This window comes from Podarcis gaigeae (genome assembly GCF_964106915.1).
Source record: "Podarcis gaigeae genome assembly, chromosome: 11".
NCBI lineage: Eukaryota > Metazoa > Chordata > Lepidosauria > Squamata > Lacertidae > Podarcis > Podarcis gaigeae.
The window spans coordinates 46044247-46063527 of record NC_139687.1 but is presented as its reverse complement, the minus strand read 5'-3'; the positions used below and the strand labels follow the sequence as shown (position 1 = coordinate 46063527).

At 45.7% G+C, this 19281-nt stretch overlaps 1 protein-coding gene across 1 annotated transcript in view; it reads right to left on the bottom strand.

The window, feature by feature from the left end:
• The window catches only part of C6 (complement C6), a 57517-nt gene that overhangs the window by 19134 nt on the left and 19102 nt on the right, over positions 1–19281 (bottom strand). The window contains exons 12-23 of the mRNA XM_083703794.1: positions 18830–19055; positions 17872–18043; positions 17008–17119; positions 14354–14486; positions 13893–14084; positions 12398–12488; positions 10998–11239; positions 9201–9373; positions 4562–4707; positions 2684–2840; positions 2016–2160; positions 782–923 (exon numbers count right to left, since the gene is read on the bottom strand). Of these exons, the coding sequence (XP_083559920.1) occupies positions 782–923; positions 2016–2160; positions 2684–2840; positions 4562–4707; positions 9201–9373; positions 10998–11239; positions 12398–12488; positions 13893–14084; positions 14354–14486; positions 17008–17119; positions 17872–18043; positions 18830–19055 (1931 nt within the window). The remainder of the gene's footprint in view (positions 1–781; positions 924–2015; positions 2161–2683; positions 2841–4561; positions 4708–9200; positions 9374–10997; positions 11240–12397; positions 12489–13892; positions 14085–14353; positions 14487–17007; positions 17120–17871; positions 18044–18829; positions 19056–19281) is intronic.

Below are 19281 nucleotides of genomic sequence, written 5' to 3'. Positions count from 1 at the left end.
AAAGCCTTTGTTGCTGTCTTGCACCTAATTTGCACCAAATCACCAAATTTGTTACACGTCACCCAAAAAAGTCCCACAAAAACAAACACCTCAGCACTCCAGGGTGGTCTCACCTTCATGGTGGGGCCCTTGCTTAAAGTTTGATTACCCTATTTCATAATTTTTAAATGTAAATATACAGCATATCCCACAAGTGTCCCAGAAAAACAGAGACATCCTGTTTTTTATCGCAAGAGAATGGCAGCCATTTTGGTTGCTGGGATCTTGCGCAATTTTGCGCTGTCTTTTCAGGGCCACAATCTTGCGTGGCAAGCCAAAACAGACAATTTGGGGCACTGTGCCTGAGAAAGTACTTTGCGGGGGGCAGTGCAAAATCATGCAAGATCACGGCATCCAAAATGCTCTCACAATAAACAATGGGAAGACGGCATCTGGGAAGAAGACACCACAGATTTTTCTTCAAAGTGTTCGAGTCTCCCACTGGTCGTGTGCTATGATTTAGTACAAACACCCCTCCCCCCGTGGCATCACATTCACCTAAATTGCCCCTATGAAGCCCAAGTGAAAGCAATATACAGTAGTACCTCTGGTTGTGAATGGGATCGCACATGTGGGTTGCGATTTGCCGCTTCAGCGCATGCGTGTGATGTCATTTTGCGCGTCTGCACATGTGCGAGTGGCGAAACCTGTAAGTAACCCTTTCCGGTACTTCCAGGTCACCACGGGACGTAACCTGAAAGAACGTAACATGAAGCGGATGTAACATGAGGTATGACTGTACCCCAGGCCCATGAGCTGCACACTGGGTATGGTCTTGACTGATGGGCGGCAGGTGTTCTTTATCCTCCCACAGTGCCTTTCATCTGAATTGTCTCCACAGTCATTGTCTCCATTGCATCTCAGTTGTCTGGCAACACAGCGACCTGTTTCGGAGAAAGAACAGCAGGCATGACGACTTTCAGGTACGAGTAAGCCCCCCTCATGGCACGACTCAGGTTGTGCTAGCTAGGACTAATTGAACAGCCCAGCAGTGTATTTAATGACTACTTCAACAGAGCATAACCATATGTGGGAGAGTTGTTTTTCCTTCTTATTTTCATTATGTATTTTGTGCTTTTAAATATTGTATTTTTATGTTGTGAACCACCCTGAGATCCACAAATGAAGGGCGATATACAGATTTAATAAATAATAAAATACTAACAACAAGAAGAAATGTGCTGGTTTAAGAACCCGCAAAAGAGCACTCAAAATTGACAGGCCCTGAAGTAAAACAGCATCATAGAATCCCTGTTCCAACCATATATATAGGTGTGGTTTTTTTAATTGGAAAAGGGTTGCTTTTGTTTGTTTTATTTGTTTTGAGGGCACTAAATATATTTAGAAAGTTTGTACGAGTTTAAACTTGTTTTAGTCTTTCCTGTTGTAGTTTTAGCTTTCTGTATGTTTAAACTGTGGTTGCAAATCTTTTAGCGATACTTGTTTTATCTTTTTTTTGCAAATCGCTTTGAGGTATTTTCTACAATCCAGCAGTATATACATTTTATGAAATAAATAAAACAAATAATACTTTTTGGGGTAGTGGTGGTGGTTCTGAGCACCATCAGTTTTTCTTCTGTGAATTGGTTATTTTGTGGTGGGCACAACATTATTATTTCCAGATGTGTCCTCTCACCCAGAAAAGTTGGTGACCACAGGCCTTGACGTTCAGAATCCATGAGATAGAAATAGAGATTATATATATATATATATATATAGAGAGAGAGAGAGAGAGAGAGAGAGAGATGATGATGATGATGATGATAGATAGATAGATAGATGATAGATAGATGAGATAGATAGATAGATAGATAGATAGATAGATAGATAGATAGATAGACAGACAGACAGATGATAGATAGATAGATAGATAGATAGATAGATAGATAGATAGATGATAGATAGACAGATAGACAGACAGACAGACAGACAGACAGACAGACAAACACTGAGAGATGTATAAATGCAGAAAATACCATTTTCACACTGGAACTTATTCCCACAATTGACTTCCTCTATCCTGCATAACTTTGTGGGGAAGCATCTCCGGAAATCTGTCATCTGCTCAGTACAGGGTTGACCTCCAAACTGAGATGGCTGTACCAGAGACCTGACACGAAACTGAAACAGATGGAAATACAAGGGTAGAATCTCCCCACCTATGTCCATTTGACTCACAAGCAACCGCATATACGTGCAGGTCTGACTCATGCCAGAGCGCTGGAAAAACGGGACATCTCAGGATCCAATCGGAAACCAGGATTGTTGAGTGGTATGGTATAAGATCCTCTGGGCTTGGCTCAGCGGGTTGGATCTCGGCTGAGCTGGAAAGGGGAAGTCACAACTGTGTAGCCAATGCCAGCTCAATACATTTTGCTGCCTGAGCCAAAGGGCAAGATGGGGGTCTTTCCCGAGGCAGAAACAGAAGCCAGTGGAGTGACATTTGAACCCTACTTTAGTACTGGTGTCTTCCACTGCACTTGACGGCAGCAGGCTAGCATAGGGGTTATAGGGCAGGCCACATGGTACTCACAGCTCACAGTACTCACTGAGGCTCCCCGCACCTCAGTGTCTGCCGCCTGAGGCACAAAGGCAGATTACAGAGTTCCGTTTTCTCACGTGTCCCTGCAATCAAATTGCTTACTTGCTTTTTAACGCATGGGTCACACTCTGACCAGGAGCCCCAGTCACTGATCTGGCAGTTAATGGGGCAGACTTGCTGGTTGCAGGCCCGCGTCTCTCTCCACGTGCACAATCTGTCGCAAGAATTCTTATAATAGTAGGCATCGTAGTTGCTTTCCCTGCAAGATGAAGGTGCTGCAAATTAGTGCTGCTTCTTATGTTGGGGGAAATGGTGGAGCGGGGTTGGGGAGGGTTTACATACAGGCCCAACCCTCTCATATTCATTCCAGGCATGGACAGGGCCCTCCCTTGCTGGCAACAAGTACCGTATTTTTTGCTTCATAAGGCGCACTGGACCATAAGGTGCACCTAGTTTTTAGAGGGGGAAATCAAGAAAAAAAATATTATTTCCCCCCCAGCCCCAAAGAGCTAAAGAGGAAGCCAAGACAGCCAGCGGGACCCATCCTGCTGGCTGTCTTGGCTTCTGCCATAGCCGCGCGCAACCTCTCCGGCCGGGAGAGGCTGCGCGTGGCTATGGCAATTCCCCCACCTCCCGCAAAAGCCCACAGGAGCCACGTACCCTTTAAGGAGCGCGTGGCTCCTGCAGGCTTTTCTAAGAGGAGGGAGAAGGGACTGACTGGCCGCGTCAATCCCTTCTCCCTCCTGGGGAAAAGCCTGCAAGAGCCGTGTGGAGCTTGTATTCGGCTCTTGGGGGCTTTTCCTGACTGCCTCCCCCCCCTGCATTCGCTCCATAAGACGCACACAAATTTCCCCTTACTTTTTAGGAGGGGAAAAGTGCGTCTTATGGAGTGAAAAATACGATATCTTGACCACCCCCTCCAGTCACATGGGGAGCATGAGAAAGGGCCTTATACAATTCTCCACTTATGTGTATAGGACTCCACTTACAATTCTCCACTTATGTGTATAGGCATGAGGCAGGAATCCTGGGCCTGTCAGGATGCCCTTCCCGTGGGAGAGTTCTATATATGTCATAGAATCATAGAATTGCAGAGCTGCAAGGAACTCTGATCATCTGGTCCAACCCCCAGCAATGCAGGAAACTCAACACATGGTCTCCCATCCAATCTGAAATTGGACCGGACCCTGCTTAGCTTTGCAAATGTGCTAGAAATTTTATTGCTGCACCACGGTTCTTTACTGCATGGCACCCATCCCTGGTGCTGCCCCCTCCACTGCCCCCTGGAAAGCTCTGTTGGGGAGGGGTGGTCCCAGAGGATTCCTTGTCCAGGACCCTCTTGAATGTGGCCCTTGCCAAAGCATTGATTACTGATGGAAGAAACTAATGTGGGAAGCTTTTGCTTCCTTCCCTAACCCTCTCCTTTCTGGTTTGTCAGACAAAGCAAATAATAATTATGACTGGATGACTATATACGGTAAATTCAAATTATTGCTATTAAGAACTTCATGACAGTAAGAGCTGTTCAATAGTGGTACAGACTACCATGGAAGGTGGTGGACTTCACTGGAGGTTTTTAAACAGAGGTTGGATGGCCATCTGTCAGGGATTCTTTAGCTGTGATTCCTGCGTTGCAGGGGGGTTGGACTAGATATGGTAATGGTAAAGGGATGCAGGTGGTGCTGTGGCCTAAACCACTGAGCCTCTTGGGCTTGCCGATCAGAAGGTCGGCGGTTCAAATCCCCATGACGGGGTGAGCTGAGCGCCGCAACCCTATAGTCGCCTTTGACTGGACTTAACCATCCAGGGGTCCTTTAACTTTTAACTAGATATGGATTCCTTCCAACTCTACAATTCTAAGATGATGATTATTTCTATAGCATATTTCTGGAAATTAAGTATGAGTTTGTTAAGGTGAGATCTTTTCCCCCTCTGATGTTCTAAAGGTGGGGAGGAGATCTTGTGATTGCTAATACCAACCTTGATCTGGTTTGCGTCCCATGATTACAAGTCTGTGAACAGCTGGACCAGGAGCTCCATGGATAATGGTCACAGTAGCACCCAAAACTTTTCCTAATTACAAGGCTCAGTAGGATAAGGAATACCAAGCTGGTTCTCTCCATCGCCTGAAAGCGTCCAGTTACAAAGAATATGCAAATAAGTAGTAGTAGTAGTAGTAGTAGTAATGTAAGAATAATTTAATTCACTGTTTTACTTGTAGGAAGAGTCAATAAATACACTATCCTGTTTCCAAGAACCAATAGTATGTCCTGAATAATCTTTTACACACCAGTAAGGACACGGGTGGAGCTGTGGTCTAAACCACAGAGCCTAGGGCTTGCCGATCAGAAGGTCAGCCGTTCAAATCCCCGCGACGGGGTGAGCTCCCATTGCTCAGTTCCAGCTCCTGCCAACCTAGCAGTTCGAAAGCACGGCAAAGTGCAAGTAGATAAATAAGTACCGCTCCAGCGGGAAGGTAAACGGCGTTTTCCGTGCACTGCTCTGGTTCGCCAGAAGCAGCTTAGTCATGCTGGCCACATGACCCGGAAGCTGTACACCGGCTCCCTCAGCCAATAAAGTGAGATGAGTGCCAGAACCCCAGAGAAGTTTGCGACTGGACCTAACAGTCAGGGGTCCCTTTACCTTTAAGGGTCTTCATTGGGCTGTGACACCTCCACCATTTTTCTTGATGTCTCCATTTCTGTCTGTACTCACTAGTTGCATTTGCAATTAGGGAGAGTGTGGTGTATGGGGTGTTAGGGGAAGGGTAGTACCTCTGTTGGGTTCATGTTGTTCTCCTTCTGGGGTAGTTTGTCCACCTTTGGTCCCCAAACTGCCCTCAGCTCTCCCCTGTGGCTCCTAGAATCTGTCAACATGTTACAGTGGCCACATCCCAGGAATGACTTTGATTGACCAGCTAAACCAAGTGAGGGTCGCCAATGAGCCTCTAAACCTCAGTGAGTTAGGGACTTCCCCTGCATGCAAAGACAGGCTCTAGCGGATTGAGTGGATGAGACCAATAGTGGGTCCAATGGTCCAGAAGGCAGTTTCTGCACATACTGTTGAGGGAAGTGAGGGGCAAATGGGGCTCATCAACCTGGGAAGGTAACCCATCTAGGAAAATGCTGATCCTAAACCACCGCTGCCTTGTGGGATATTTTCAGAAGGAAAGCCTAAGAAGTAAACCCTACGCAAATCCAGAGTGGATTTCCTAAAATGGTTGGATGGTACCTTGTATGCCTCCTTCCAGCAACTCCTGCAGCCAAGCAGGTGCCAAAAGCATTGCTCTGCTTTCCTTTGGACCACATCACCGAGGCTGAGAGGGAAGTTTTGTCGTCTGGGCAGCCCAGGACCTCTCTACACACCGTCCATGCTTGTGTCCTGGAGAGGTCACTTTGGTCTGCTAACACAGCAGTGTGACCTCTCCCCTAGAGAGGCACTCACATTGTTGCTCAAAACAGACAGATGCCAACCAAAACCTTAACTAAATGGAATCTCTGTGTCCAGAAGGAACAGACAGAAGGCCATTTTCAAGACATTTTAATTCACAATATACATTTAAGGCATATTCATTCAACGTATGTTTAAAGCACATGACTTCCCCCAAAGAATCCTGGGAAGTGTAGTTTGTCAAGGGTGCTGTGAACTCTGTGAGGAATCATAGAATCATAGAATCATAGAGTTGGAAGAGACCACAAGGGCCATTGAGTCCAACCCCCTGCCAAGCAGGAAACATCATCAGAGCACTCCTGACATATGGTTGTCAAGCCTCTGCTTAAAGACCTCCAAAGAAGGAGACTCCACCACAATCCTTGGCAGCAAATTCTACTGTCAAACAGCTCTTACTGTCAGGAAGTTCTTCCTAATGTTTAGGTGGAATCTTCCTTCTTGTAGTTTGGATCCATTGCTCCGTGTCCGCTTCTCTGGAGCAGCAGAAAACAACCTTTCTCCCTCCTCTATGTGACATCCTTTTATATATTTGAACATGGCTATCATATCACCCCTTAACCTCCTCTTCTCCAGGCTAAACATGCCCAGCTCCCTTAGCCATTCCTCATAAGGCATCGTTTCCAGGCCTTTGACCATTTTGGTTGCCCTCCTCTGGACACGTTCCAGGACGAAACTACAACTCCCGCGATTCTTTGGGGAAAGTCAAGAGCATTGAATGTACTTTAAATGTACACTGTGGAGCAATTCTAGAGGCATTTGGATGCCCTTTGTTTATAAAAGAGGTTGCTGATCTCAATAATCTTCATGTGACCCGACATGGCAATTCGTAGATTTGCATCTTTCCCTGAATTAATGCACATAAAACCCAATATACCAATGAATCAAGCATCTGTCAAAGAAAGAGACTTACCCCGCTTGGCCAAAAACCATGTATAGGAAGCCACAATATGCCAAAGAGAAAGAGCAGATTTGCAGATTCACTCCCCTGGTCTACTCACAATTAGTATTGAATTCTTTTCTTTTCTTTTAGCTGGCCATCGAAACTAGAAACTGGGTTGGCCTTTCTGATGAGACATTTATTTGTATTAGTTAAGTTTTAACAGAACAGAAACTTTATTCCCCAAATGTATGTCAAGTGGACTCGAGGTTATGGTCAATCAATGCTGAACACAGAATGGCGAGGCAACAGGCAAATACATCTTGTACTACAAAATAGCCCCCAAGCCACCTACATTAGACAGGATTCTAACCATCACAATATGCACCAGTGGGGATTGTGTGAAACCAGAATTACATAATAGCCCTAAAACTGCCATTTTCTGAAGCTCTGGACTTCCCAGGGAAGTTCTCTGAAACTGGAGAAAGCTGGATATCTGGAGTGTGGCCTCCTACACTCTTGGTTGGCTTCTGAAGTCAAATTTACATCTAAGGCTGCATTCACATGGCAGCTCATTCCATTTCCCCACATTCCCTGTCAATTTCCACATTGCATTTGATCTTTCACACAATGTAAGAGTCACTTCTGAGAATCTAATGGAAGTTTAGTGCTTATTTTCAAGTTTACTGGTTCTGGAAATAATCTGTTTGCAACCTCATTAGCCTAGAAAATTAAAGGAGTAAATATGATGGAATTGGGGGTGGTATATACTGGCATGCTGTTCTTTCCTGTCCTTTTCGTGAGTGAAGAGAGAAGCAGGCATGTGTGGAAAGGGCAGGAGAGTAGAGGCATTGTCTAAAGGCTTCCATTGTTGGGCCACACCACGCCCACTGGTGTGAGTGAAATTTAGTGTGACATGCTGGTCAAAAAGCCACGGCATGCAACAGGTTCTGTTGTGTGAAATGAATATTAGAACATAGGACAGAAGTAGCGGCATTATAAGCAGGAAAACAAATACAACATTCCTCGCATCTGAGCAGTGCTGGATTTATGTATAAGCTAAACAAGCTATAGCTTAGGGCCCCCCAAAAATTAAAGAAAAAACAACTGGATGTACATTTTCAAAATATAAGATAAAAACAAATAAAATAAAACCTACATACAGCAACAGTGTTTTATTTTGTGTAGGCTCCTATTTTGTTATGTGCTATGGCTATTATGCCCATAAATTACCATATAGCATATATTCAACACAAAAAACAGCGACAATTTGTTGTTGACAAAGGACAGCTGGACATATAAAGGGCCCCATTACCTTCAGTAGCTTAGGGCCTCACCAAACCTAAATCTGGCCCTGCATCTGAGGAACAAGGAAGCAGCTGAGGGAAAGCCAGCGGCGACCTTGTGAATTTGTGGAGCTGCCTTACAGCAAGTCATGCTATTGGGCTGTCTACCCCAGTCTTGCCTACTTCAGTAGGTGGTGACTCTTCAAGACCTTTCCCAAGCCTACGTCCTGAGATTCATTCCATTGGAGATGATGAGTGTCAAACCTGGACATTCAGCATGCAGAATATGTGCTCAACCCGACCCCCTATCTCCCAGTGAGGCAAAAACACTCAAAGGAGGTGCAAGGCAGAGCCAATGAGTGGGGTGGCCTGTCCCCTGGAATAGATTGCCAGCTAGATTCATAGGACACCTTTGCCAACTGGTAGGGCCGGCCCTGACATGCAGCAGTTGAAGCAGCATCCTCCCGGAGGCACTAGGAAGGGGATAGAAGGCAAGAAGGCAAAAGCTAGTGTCTGAAGAGTGAAGTAACAGTTTATAAAAAAATATTGACTGTAGTAGGGAGGCATCAGTTGTGACCCACTTCTGACAGCAAAATGCCTCAGGTTGACACTGCCCACCATCCCTAATTTTACTGAGTTCTTACTATTCAATATTTTTATTTTCTATATTTTAGCATTCTGATCATGTCGAGAAGCACTGTCATGGGATTTTCATAAAGCGGCTTCTTGGGAGAGGAAAGGCATTCCACACTAGGACTATGTGCGTCTTGTAAGTAGAGAAGCTGACTTCCTTCAAAGGAAGGACACTCTACGCACGGCCAGAGAAAGTCAGCTAATGGAAAGCAGGATTGGCGTGGCCTTGAACCCCCATGAGTATTTTGGGCTGTGAGAAGAAATAGCCCTGAATCAGAAAGCTCTGTCTTTGAAATCCAAGCTGCACATAGAGGCCCAGAACAAATGCAGCCACGCAAGCCGCGAACCCAGCAGTGACTCCCGAAGGCTGTTAGTCCAAGCAGCGTCCTTCATGCGCTACTTCAAAGTTCATTTTGGAGCATTTCATGGCCCCCAGTGTGCAGAGGTTGGCTGTCATCCTTTTGTGCCGAACGCTGAGGCAGAAGAGGTGCTTCTCACTTGGCGGGCACTGGCTGGGGATCAGGCAGAAGCAGGTATTGTGCGTCTCTGCAAGAGAGAAACAGGTTTTTGTTTCACTCAAATGGTACCCAGAGAAGAAGAAGAGGAAGAATTTGGATTTGATATCCTGCTTTATCACTACCCGAAGGAGTCTCAAAGCAGCTAACATTCTCCTTTCCCTTCTTCCTCCCCCACAACAAACACTCTGTGAGGTGAGTGGGGCTGAGAGACTTCAAAGAAGTGTGACTAGCCCAAGGTCACCCAGCAGCTGCATGTGGAGGAGCGGGGAATCGAACCCAGTTCACCAGATTACGAGTCCACCGCTCTTAACCACTACACCACACTGGCATGTTAAAGGCTGGAAATATTATAGAAGTAAGACAGAAATACAGCGTCTGGCTGGAGTCTCTTCCAGCCCAACTTTGAGGTGCTTGGGATTGAACCTGGGACCTTCTGCATGCAAAGCAGATGCTCTACCACTGAGCTACGATGGTTCCCTAGGAAGTTCACAGCTCCTGACATTAGGAGCTGCCAGGTCAAAAATTTAAAGAGTTGTCTTCTTTTCCTGGTCTTCTGGAGATGTGCTCAACTCACCCACTGAGAAACAATGTACTAACTTGTGTTAGCTTATTATACAGTACTTCAAAGAAAAGAGTTGATTCTCTTTCACACGCCAGCCTCATTCTGACCTCTCTCCACACAGCCATTGTCCTTCCCTTCCTTGGCTGAACTGGTCGGTGCAACAGGCCAGCCAAGAAACATTTCATAACCTTACGGGAAAAGCCATGGTTGTTTCTCCCTTGTTGCACAATAATGCTTGAACAAACAATCCCACGGGGATTTCACTTCTTAGCACAGGCACGCACTCAGAAATATACCAGATCGTTTTCATAAAACAAACAGTACTTTCCCTTCCCAGCTGCTGCTATTTGTACAAGATGGAGCTTTCAACTGTGTGTTGGGAGCTGGAAGGGGATCACAGCTCTACTGGGACCACCCTGGGATTTCCAAGATGGATAATGTTCTTTCCCTCTATTGGCCATGGCTGGCATTGGCAGTTAGCCGTGTTGGCCGCTTACTGCAGCTTAGTTGATACAAAAACCTATAATCCAGGGAAGGGAACCTCCAAGTCTGTGGGCCAGTCCACATTAGCCCACAGAACCATTTCTCCAAACCACACCCACCAACTCATCAACTGACATCACTAGTGACATCATCCGTCGGCCGTGAGGGTGGGTTGGCTGTATACACCTCTGTTCCTGGGCAGCCAATTGAGCAGAATTTAACCCCTCACTCATTAGCTGATGGGCAGGGGGTTAACTCATAGAATCACAGAATTGCAGAGCTGGAAGGGACCATGAGGGTCATTGAGTCCAGCCCCTGCCCAAAGGAGTCCACTCTTTTGACCAGCTCAAAGCCATGAACATGAGTTTAAGAGTCTCATAATCTACCAGCTGAGCTATGCCAGTGCTGCTCAGTTTGGCTGAATTCCATGCCATGGAAACTCTTGCTAAAACTCAGGTTTGGCCCATGGAGCCACAAAAGTTCTCACCTCTGTTTCAATTGGTTAATCAAATTAATTGACTAAAGATGCAACTGTAATTGCTGCAAGTGCGATCACAGTGCTGAGCATTAGCCCAGAGCCACTGCAGGACTGAGGAGTCATGCTTACCCAGGCAGCTCTCCCAATCATAGCATGTGTCATAGCCGCAAGGTTCTTTCTTTACGCTGTTTGGGGACATTTTGGCCCTTTCCTTGGCCCACCACAAGTCAGTGTCACTGAGGCAAGGGCCAGCATGCAGGAAATGGAGCGAATCCTCTGCAAGGCATTTTTCTGCTAAATACTGACAGCTGGGCTTTGTAAGGGTTTGCTCAGAAGCTGCATCCAGGACACAAACATCTTCAGAGTAGTGGCTGTGAAAACACAAAGAGAAAGAATTTAGTGGACAGGAGGAGGAGTGAACGGGAGTGGGACACGGGTGGTGCTGTTAAACCACAGAGCCTAGGACTTGCCGATCAGAAGGTTGGTGGTTCGAATCCCCGCAACGGGGTGAGCTCCCGTTGCTCGGTCCCTGCTCCTGCCAACCTAGCAGTTCGAAAGCAAGTCAAAGTGCAAGTAGATAAATAGGTACCGCTCGGGCGGGAAGGTAAACGGTGTTTCCGTGTGCTGCTCTGGTTCACCAGAAGCGGCTTAGTCATGCTGGCCACATGACCTGGAAGTTGTACGCCGGCTCCCTTGGCCAATAAAGCGAGATGAGCACCGCAACCCCAGAGTCGGCCACGACTGGACCTAATGGTCAGGGGTCCCTTTACCTTTACCTTAGGAGGAGTGAAAGGAGAAGCTAATGCTAGTTTTGTCCCCATATTCCTCCTGCTACACACAAAAAAGGAGGAACCTGACAGCTAGTGGCACCTTCTAAATTGGTTGCAAAAAAGAAGGCAAGTTGAGGTTAGTGGGGCAGTGCCCTGTTTGCCCGAATGAACCAGTCTGTGATGGATGGAAGGAAGGAAGGAAGGAAGGAAGGGCAGCCTAGGTTCCATCATCTTTAAAGGGGGACTGTAGAACAGTTGATTGTAAATAACCTGAAGCCTGCTCAGCACATTGGAGTGATTCAGGGAGACAATGAATCTAAAGTCTGGAATGTCCCTGGGCTTATCAGACAGCTTTATGAGACCAACATAAATCTGACATGGAGGCAGATGCTGCTTTGTTTGTTCTTCGGAGTGTTGAAAAGAGGTACATGAGAAGCACTGTTGCTTGCTGTGAGTACAGTAATCTCCTGCCAAACAGGTTTTGTCCTGGGTTTTCTTTTTGGGTGGGGGGCAGCAGGATAGTGTTTCAAAAACTTATTTGACCAAGGATGGCAGTGGAACAAAAGAAATATGTGTTTGCATCAACACCTCTGTCATGCTGCTTAATAGCCATTGTCTGTTTCTTTATTTACATATGTATGGGGAATCCCACAAGCCTTGAAATCTCAATGAAACTTCCCACTCCCGCTAAAGAAGTTTAGAGCTATGCATATTTCAACATCTTACATGTGGGTGGGGAGGGGATGAAGCTTTCCTTACCCACAGTCCTCTGTTGGCGACAGGCAGACACACTGGGATCCAGCCTGCTTTTGGCCTGGCCTGCAACTGCCTTGAGCTTGAGAGTGACCATCTGGGGGGAAAACAACAACCAGCAAATCATGATTTTCATAGGGCTCAGAAACACAAATCCTATTGCAGATAACATAACATATTAAGCTATTTTATGCTGAGTCAGACCTTTGGTCTATCTAGCTCAATACTGTCTGCACTGACTGGCAACAGCTCTCCAGGGTTTCAGGCAGAGGTGTCTCCTGGACATGCCGAGGATTGAACCTGGGACCTTGTGCAGGCAAGGCAGATGCTCTGTCACGGAGCTGCAGTCCTTCGCCTGCACTGAGCATTGGCAGACGTAGAGACTTGAAAGGATTAAGTTTGAATGTGGTATGAAATGAGAGAAGAAGGCTTTGAAGAGACACATATGGAGAACTGATATATTAGAAGCAAGAGAGCACAGTGGCAATGAAGCCTAAAGTCACAAGGCAGGAATGGAAAGGAGGACATACTATATCAGAGAGGTGCATAAAAGTGGTTTTGGTGGGTGTCCAGTTATTTATTTGTTGCATTTTTATTTCTCCCGGCTCCTAGAGAGCTCAAGGCACCCTCCTCCTCCTCCTCCTCCTCCTCCTCCTTCTCTATTACTTATAGCCAAGTAAGATTGTCTTCCATAAATATAGTTTTAACAGTGAGCCCATAAGTGACTGTGGAGGCCAATTCTGGATCCACATGTCCTTCCAAGTGGGGAGATAGGCTTCTGGGTGGGAGTTGATCATGGTGAGGGTTTTCCTTAGTGTGTTTCTCCCTTTCGTCGTGAGTTTGAGCATCTTCAAAGTCCATGACACCTTTGATAAAACAAAAAAATTCCTTCCAGAAGCACCTTAAAGACCAACTAAGTCAGTTCTTGGTATGAGCTTTCGTGTGCATGCACACTTCTTCAGATACACACTAGTGTGTATCTGAAGAAGTGTGCATGCACACGAAAGCTCATACCAAGAACTGACTTAGTTGGTCTTTAAGGTGCTACTGAAAGGAATTTTTTTGTTTTGACTATGGCAGACCAACACGGCTACCTATCTGTAACTGGAACCTTTGATAAAGGCTGTTCTCCAAGTGGAGTGCTCACAGGCCATTGTTTTCCAGTTGTCAGTATTTATACTACTTTTTTTTAAAAAAAGATTTGCCTTGAAAGAGTCTTTGAACCTCTTTTATTGACAACCAGAATTACACTTACCATTTTTAAGTTCAGAATAGAATAGTTGCTTTGGAAGACGATAATAAGGTATCCGCACAACATGACATATGTAGTCGTGCACTTTTATCTTTACAACCACCCTGCAAAGACTGAGAAGCAATGACTGACCCAAGATCAACCAGTGAGCTTCATAGCTACATGTGAATTTGAACCTGCATCTCCCCAGTCCTGGTCTGGCAGATTGCTAGCCACTGAACCACATAGAATCAACTTGCTTCCCTTTACCTTTCTCACAGGTGAGCAGGCTCCAAACAGGAGGCTTCCATGATGGGCCTTTCCCACAAGTGTATTGTCTGTGGCCACTTAGGATGTAGGTTGCAGGGCAGCTAAGCTGAATGGTTTCTCCAATGCTGTAGTCACTTTTAAATGGAGAAATGGATACACTAGGAGATGCTGATGGTCTGAGACAAGAGGATGCTGTAGCAAAATAAAATAATTAAATAAGCATCTCATGATAAAAAGCCTGCAATTAAAGATCCACTCATATGTTTAGTTATCCCTTTGCTCCAGATTCAAACAGCTGCACTAGCAGAAGTGAGAGCAACAAGTCCCACTAACACAATGGGGCTTTCCCCCTTCTCCTCCTCCCCATAAATTGGCTTTGTAGGGGTTGGGAGAACCCACAAAAGGTCAGACAGTGGGAGGGGGGAATCGTTCTATCTGGCAAGGGTTTTTCTGGCTCTTACGCTGGCAATCGACAGGTCTCTGTGCCCACATTTGATCTGGTAGGCAGAGAAAGAACTGATACCCCACAAGGTTGTATCCACTCAAACAGACAACTTCAGCTTGTTCGCCAACAGCATAGTAGTTCTTTTCATTCTGAAATCAACAGGGAGAATTGGTTTTACTCGCTGAACAAGTTTTAAAAAGTTTTGGAATCACAACTTGGATTGGTAACACGAAAGCTCTTCCACAGAACCTTTCTTAAGGATATCGCTAGCTCTTCTATTTATTTGGACAAATGCCATTCCATCCTTCTACACAAGTACTCCCAGGGAAGCTAGTGTATCCAAAAAGTTCTCCACTGTTCCTTTATCTGTTCAACAATCCTGTAAAGTAGGTGAGGCTGAAAGTAAGCCAATGGTTCCAATGGGCTCCATGCCTGAGTGGGAATTCCCAGAAGGATCTCCCAAATCCTAGTCTGATAATCTAATCTCAAAAACACTAATGTTTTATCTCCTCCTGGATAGCCCAGTTGGTTATAGTGTGGTGCTGATACCAAGGTTGATGGGACCGCTGCATAATCCTGCATGGCGGCGGGGGGGGGGGGGTGACCTAGTGTCAGGAATGAGCCAGCTCCAAGCAAAAGTTTGCAGCTAACTGCAGAAAACAGCCAGGAACAGAAAGGCTGCTTTGATGTTAGACAGAGGAGAGCCAGCAGCTGCATACTCCAGCTCCTCCTGACCTTGACGTGGAAGCTGATAAGACAGTAAAGGAGATCAGGCTAGAACGCTGTCAAAGCTTGCCGGAAGCACAAACAGGCAGGAAAGATTTAAGAGACAGCCTCTCAGAGAATGGGGAAGAGGTGGGGGCTGACACACTAAGTCCAAGGACTCGGCAAATGGGAGGGCTGCAAGACAGGAAGCAAAACAAAAGACATAAGAAGAGAAAGTTCAGCTGCTTCTGGTCACACCAGAAGCAGTCTTCAGAAGGGTCATCTTGAGTAATGGTGGTGGAGGCTTGGTTAGAGCCATCCAAAGTGATCTGTTTGTTTTTGCAATAAATCCTTTATAATTACCATATTTTTCACTCTATAACACGCACCAGACCATAACACGCACGTAGTTTTTAGAGGAGGAAAACAAGAAAAAAATATTCTAAACGAAACAGTGGATGTATGATTTTTGTGGTTCATGCTGTGGCCACAGACATGTGATCTGACGGTGAGTTTGGGGTAGCCCAATGCAAAAATCCTGAGGATCCATGTGGATCCATGCAAAAGTCGCCCTAAAGTCACAGGGGCGCTGGGGGAGTGAACGGGAAGCAAGAGAAGGAGAACAATCCCTCTCTCTCACACACACAGAGTATCAATCCTAAAGTTGCAGGAGAGCGCAGGGGCGCTGGGAGAGTGAAGCAAGAGAAGAACGATCCCTCCCTCTCTCTCTCTCTCTTTCTCTCTCTCTCTCTCTCTCTCTCTCTCTCTCTCTCTCACACACACACACACACACACACACACACACAGAGTATCAATCCTAAAGTCGCAGGAGAGCACAGGGGCGCTGGGAGAGTGAACGGGAAGCAAGAGAAGGAGAACGATCCCACACACACACACACACACACACACAGCCCCTACAGTGGCTAATCCAAAATTGGACAGCAAAAAACTGCAGGCAGGGACAGAGAGCACAGGGTTGTTTTAAAGCAACCAACCCCGCTCGGCTTCTCTCCCTCCTCCCCGGCTCGGCTCGCTGACAGGAGCTGCTTACACCCGCTTTGCTGTTTCAAAGCGAGCCACGGACTGCTCACAACTGCAGCAGATTCCCCTGCCATCCGTAGGCATTCGCTCCATAACACGCACAGACATTTCCCCTTACTTTCTAGGAGGGAAAAACTGCGTGTTATGGAGCGAAAATTACGGTAGCTATGCTTACTGTGTTATCAAGCTGAGAACTTGGACTCCTGACACCTAGATGATCCTCTGCGTCCCTTCCAACTCTGCAGTTCTATGATTCTATCTTAAAGGCAGAATGACAGTTGCAATGATGTGATGAAGAGTCTGCTGAATGAGGTCAGGGGCCCATCTTGTCCAGCATTCTGTTCTCACAGTGGCCAACTAGATACCCTCAGGAAGCTCACAAGCAGAACCAGAGTGCAAGAGTACTCTCTCCTCCTGAGGTTTCCAGCAACTAGTTCACAGAAGCACAATACCTTTGACCTTGGAGGTAGACAGCATGGTTAGCAGCCATTGATAGCCTCATCCTCCATGAATTTGTCTAACCCTCTTCTAACACCATCCAAGATGGTGGACACCATGGCCTCCTGTGGGAGAGAGGTCCACCGTTTGACTGTGCACTGCATGAAGAAGGACTTCCTTTTATCTGTCCTCAATCTCCCAGCATTCATTGGATGTCTAGAGTTATGAGAGAGGGAGAAAAGCTTTTTCTCTACCCAATTCTGAAGAATTGTGGGAAATTAAAATGGCAGCTCTTAGCTGCTCATGGAACACTGCTGGTCCTGCCCACAACATGGATGAGAAATCCCAAACTGGTCCACTAAGGCAACAAGGGGCCCTTCAGAGGCCTCTCAGGCCATCTCTTTGCTGAAGACAGGATCAAGAGTAAGGTAGGCATTGAGATAAAGGCGTTTACCCATTTATAGAGAGACAAGCTGCAACACTCACCCTGATGAACCCATGTTCTGGAGGGTCTGGTTTGAGGCATCCAGAGTCAGGCTGCTCAACCAAAATATCCCTCTCCCTTTTCTCGTCACCATCGTTGAGACACAAGGCCCCCCTAGAAGAAAAGAACCACTGAATTCATGCAACCTTTATTTGCTTACTGCTTACTAGAACCACCAGAAAGACTCTAGGGCTCTTCCAGGTTCTTAAATATTAATTTAAATAATTGTCACACCAGTCTCCAGTAACCTTCATTCTAAGGAAACCAAAAACAAGGTAGGTGCTTCCTGCCAAAAAAATCCTCTCACTGCTCAGAGATTTGGGTGGACATAAGAATACTGTCTTCACTGAGGAGCAATCACATTTCGGGGTTCTGGAGTTCTGTCTGGAGATACCAGGGATCGAATCTGAGATGTAAAAAGGCATCATTTTCCATTGTCTCTTTATTTGTCACATGCAGCACTGTTTCCGTTCCACTATAGATCATCTTCTGCCAAAGACTACATTGTTTGCCTCGCTGCCTGCTGTGGTGGACTTATCTGACTTAATTATTTATGTAGATTATGTAACTGGCATTGTAATTACATTATTCTACCTTTTAATTTCAATGCAAAGGAGACACGATGCAAATTGTCTGTGTATTAAATGATGTATTGTTTGTGGAATGAAAGTAGCAACAAAACCAATCATATGCACCAGATTTATTTCTATACCAAACATGGAACAATTAAGTGAGCATTGGCAATTTGCACTCTTGGCTCCATTTTCATTGAAATTCTGCAAATATGGAAACTGCAGGATCCTGACAAATGGAAATCAATGGAGCTTCAGCCCTCCCCACAATTAGCCCTTCTAGATCACTCTTACCTGTCAGCAAATATGGAGAGGTAGCATTCTTCCTCTTGGGCCCGTTCACCTTCACATAGTTTCCCTCCATTTAGCGGTGAAGGATTGTCACACTCGCGGGTTCTATATCTCTTATGGGCAGCATTACAAGGACTCCATTGAGACCAGCAGTTCCAGTGACCATCCACGGCGACTGAAACAGATGAAAAGAGAAACCCCTAACAAGCCTGAAATAACCACAAGGTTCACTGAAATGTTACACAAGGTGAGAGCAGCATATGCCTATACCCAGTGCTAATAATAATAATAATAATAATAATAATAATAATAATAATAATAAATGATGATGATAACAATAACAATAATTTATTATTTATACCCTGCCCATCTGGCTGGGTTTCCCCAGCCACTCTGGGTGGCTCCCAACAGAATATTAAAAACATGATAAAACATCAAACTTTAAAAGCTTCCCTAAACAGGGCTGCCTTCAGATGTCTTCTAAATGTAAGATAGTTGTTTATTTCCTTGACATCTGATGGGAGGGTTTTTCCACAGGGTGGGAGCCACTTCTGAGAAGGCCCTTTGGCTATTTTTTTTTTAAAAATGCAACACTGGTACTTATGTTTTCCTAAGAGTGTCGTGGGTGTCAGCACAAAATGGCTACTATAGACAGCAAAAGAAGAAGAAGAGGTGATGGTACCCTGTACTGGTGAGCACTGTCACACAAAAATTCTTCTTCTAGGTGTTATAGTTGTATCTGCACTTCCCTGCATTTCTGCCATGGTATCGGGACCATGCGAAGCTGAAATGTTGTGGGGAGAGCTGTTGCATGTTGTTATATTTGCTATGACATTGCTGTTTTATTATGTTATTATGAAACTGTTCTTGTGGTGGTTGCCTATGAGGTGCATCCCTTTTCTTTGAGCATGATTCTTTTTGCGTAAAAGCAGCATGCAAATAAAATTATGAAGGACTATACCAGATTTGTAATCAGGTGCTTTCATCTCACAGTTGTTGCCATAAGTACCAGCCTGGCACACACAGAGGCATTCGGTTCCGGAGAGCACAGGCCTGCCATTGTTGGGGCAGGGAGCGCATCGGCATGGGTCAAATCGCTCCACATATTCTGCAAGAGCTTTCCTGAGGTTATGCCGTTTAGTTGCCGCACACGGGAAGTCCTTCACCAGATCCAAAATGGGAGCCAGCTAAATGAAAAGAGCCTTGTGGTAACATCAAGTGCAGTGCATCTTTATCTCAGGAACGGGGGACATGTGGTCTTCAAGATGCTGTTGGAAGCCAACGCTCATCACCAAATGGGCAGTGTTCAGGATGATGGGAGCTATTTGTTTGGTTCATAAAATTTATACAGTGCTCGGTTGTTTAAATTCTAACACTAGAGAGCCAGTGTGGTATAATGGTTAAGAGCGATAG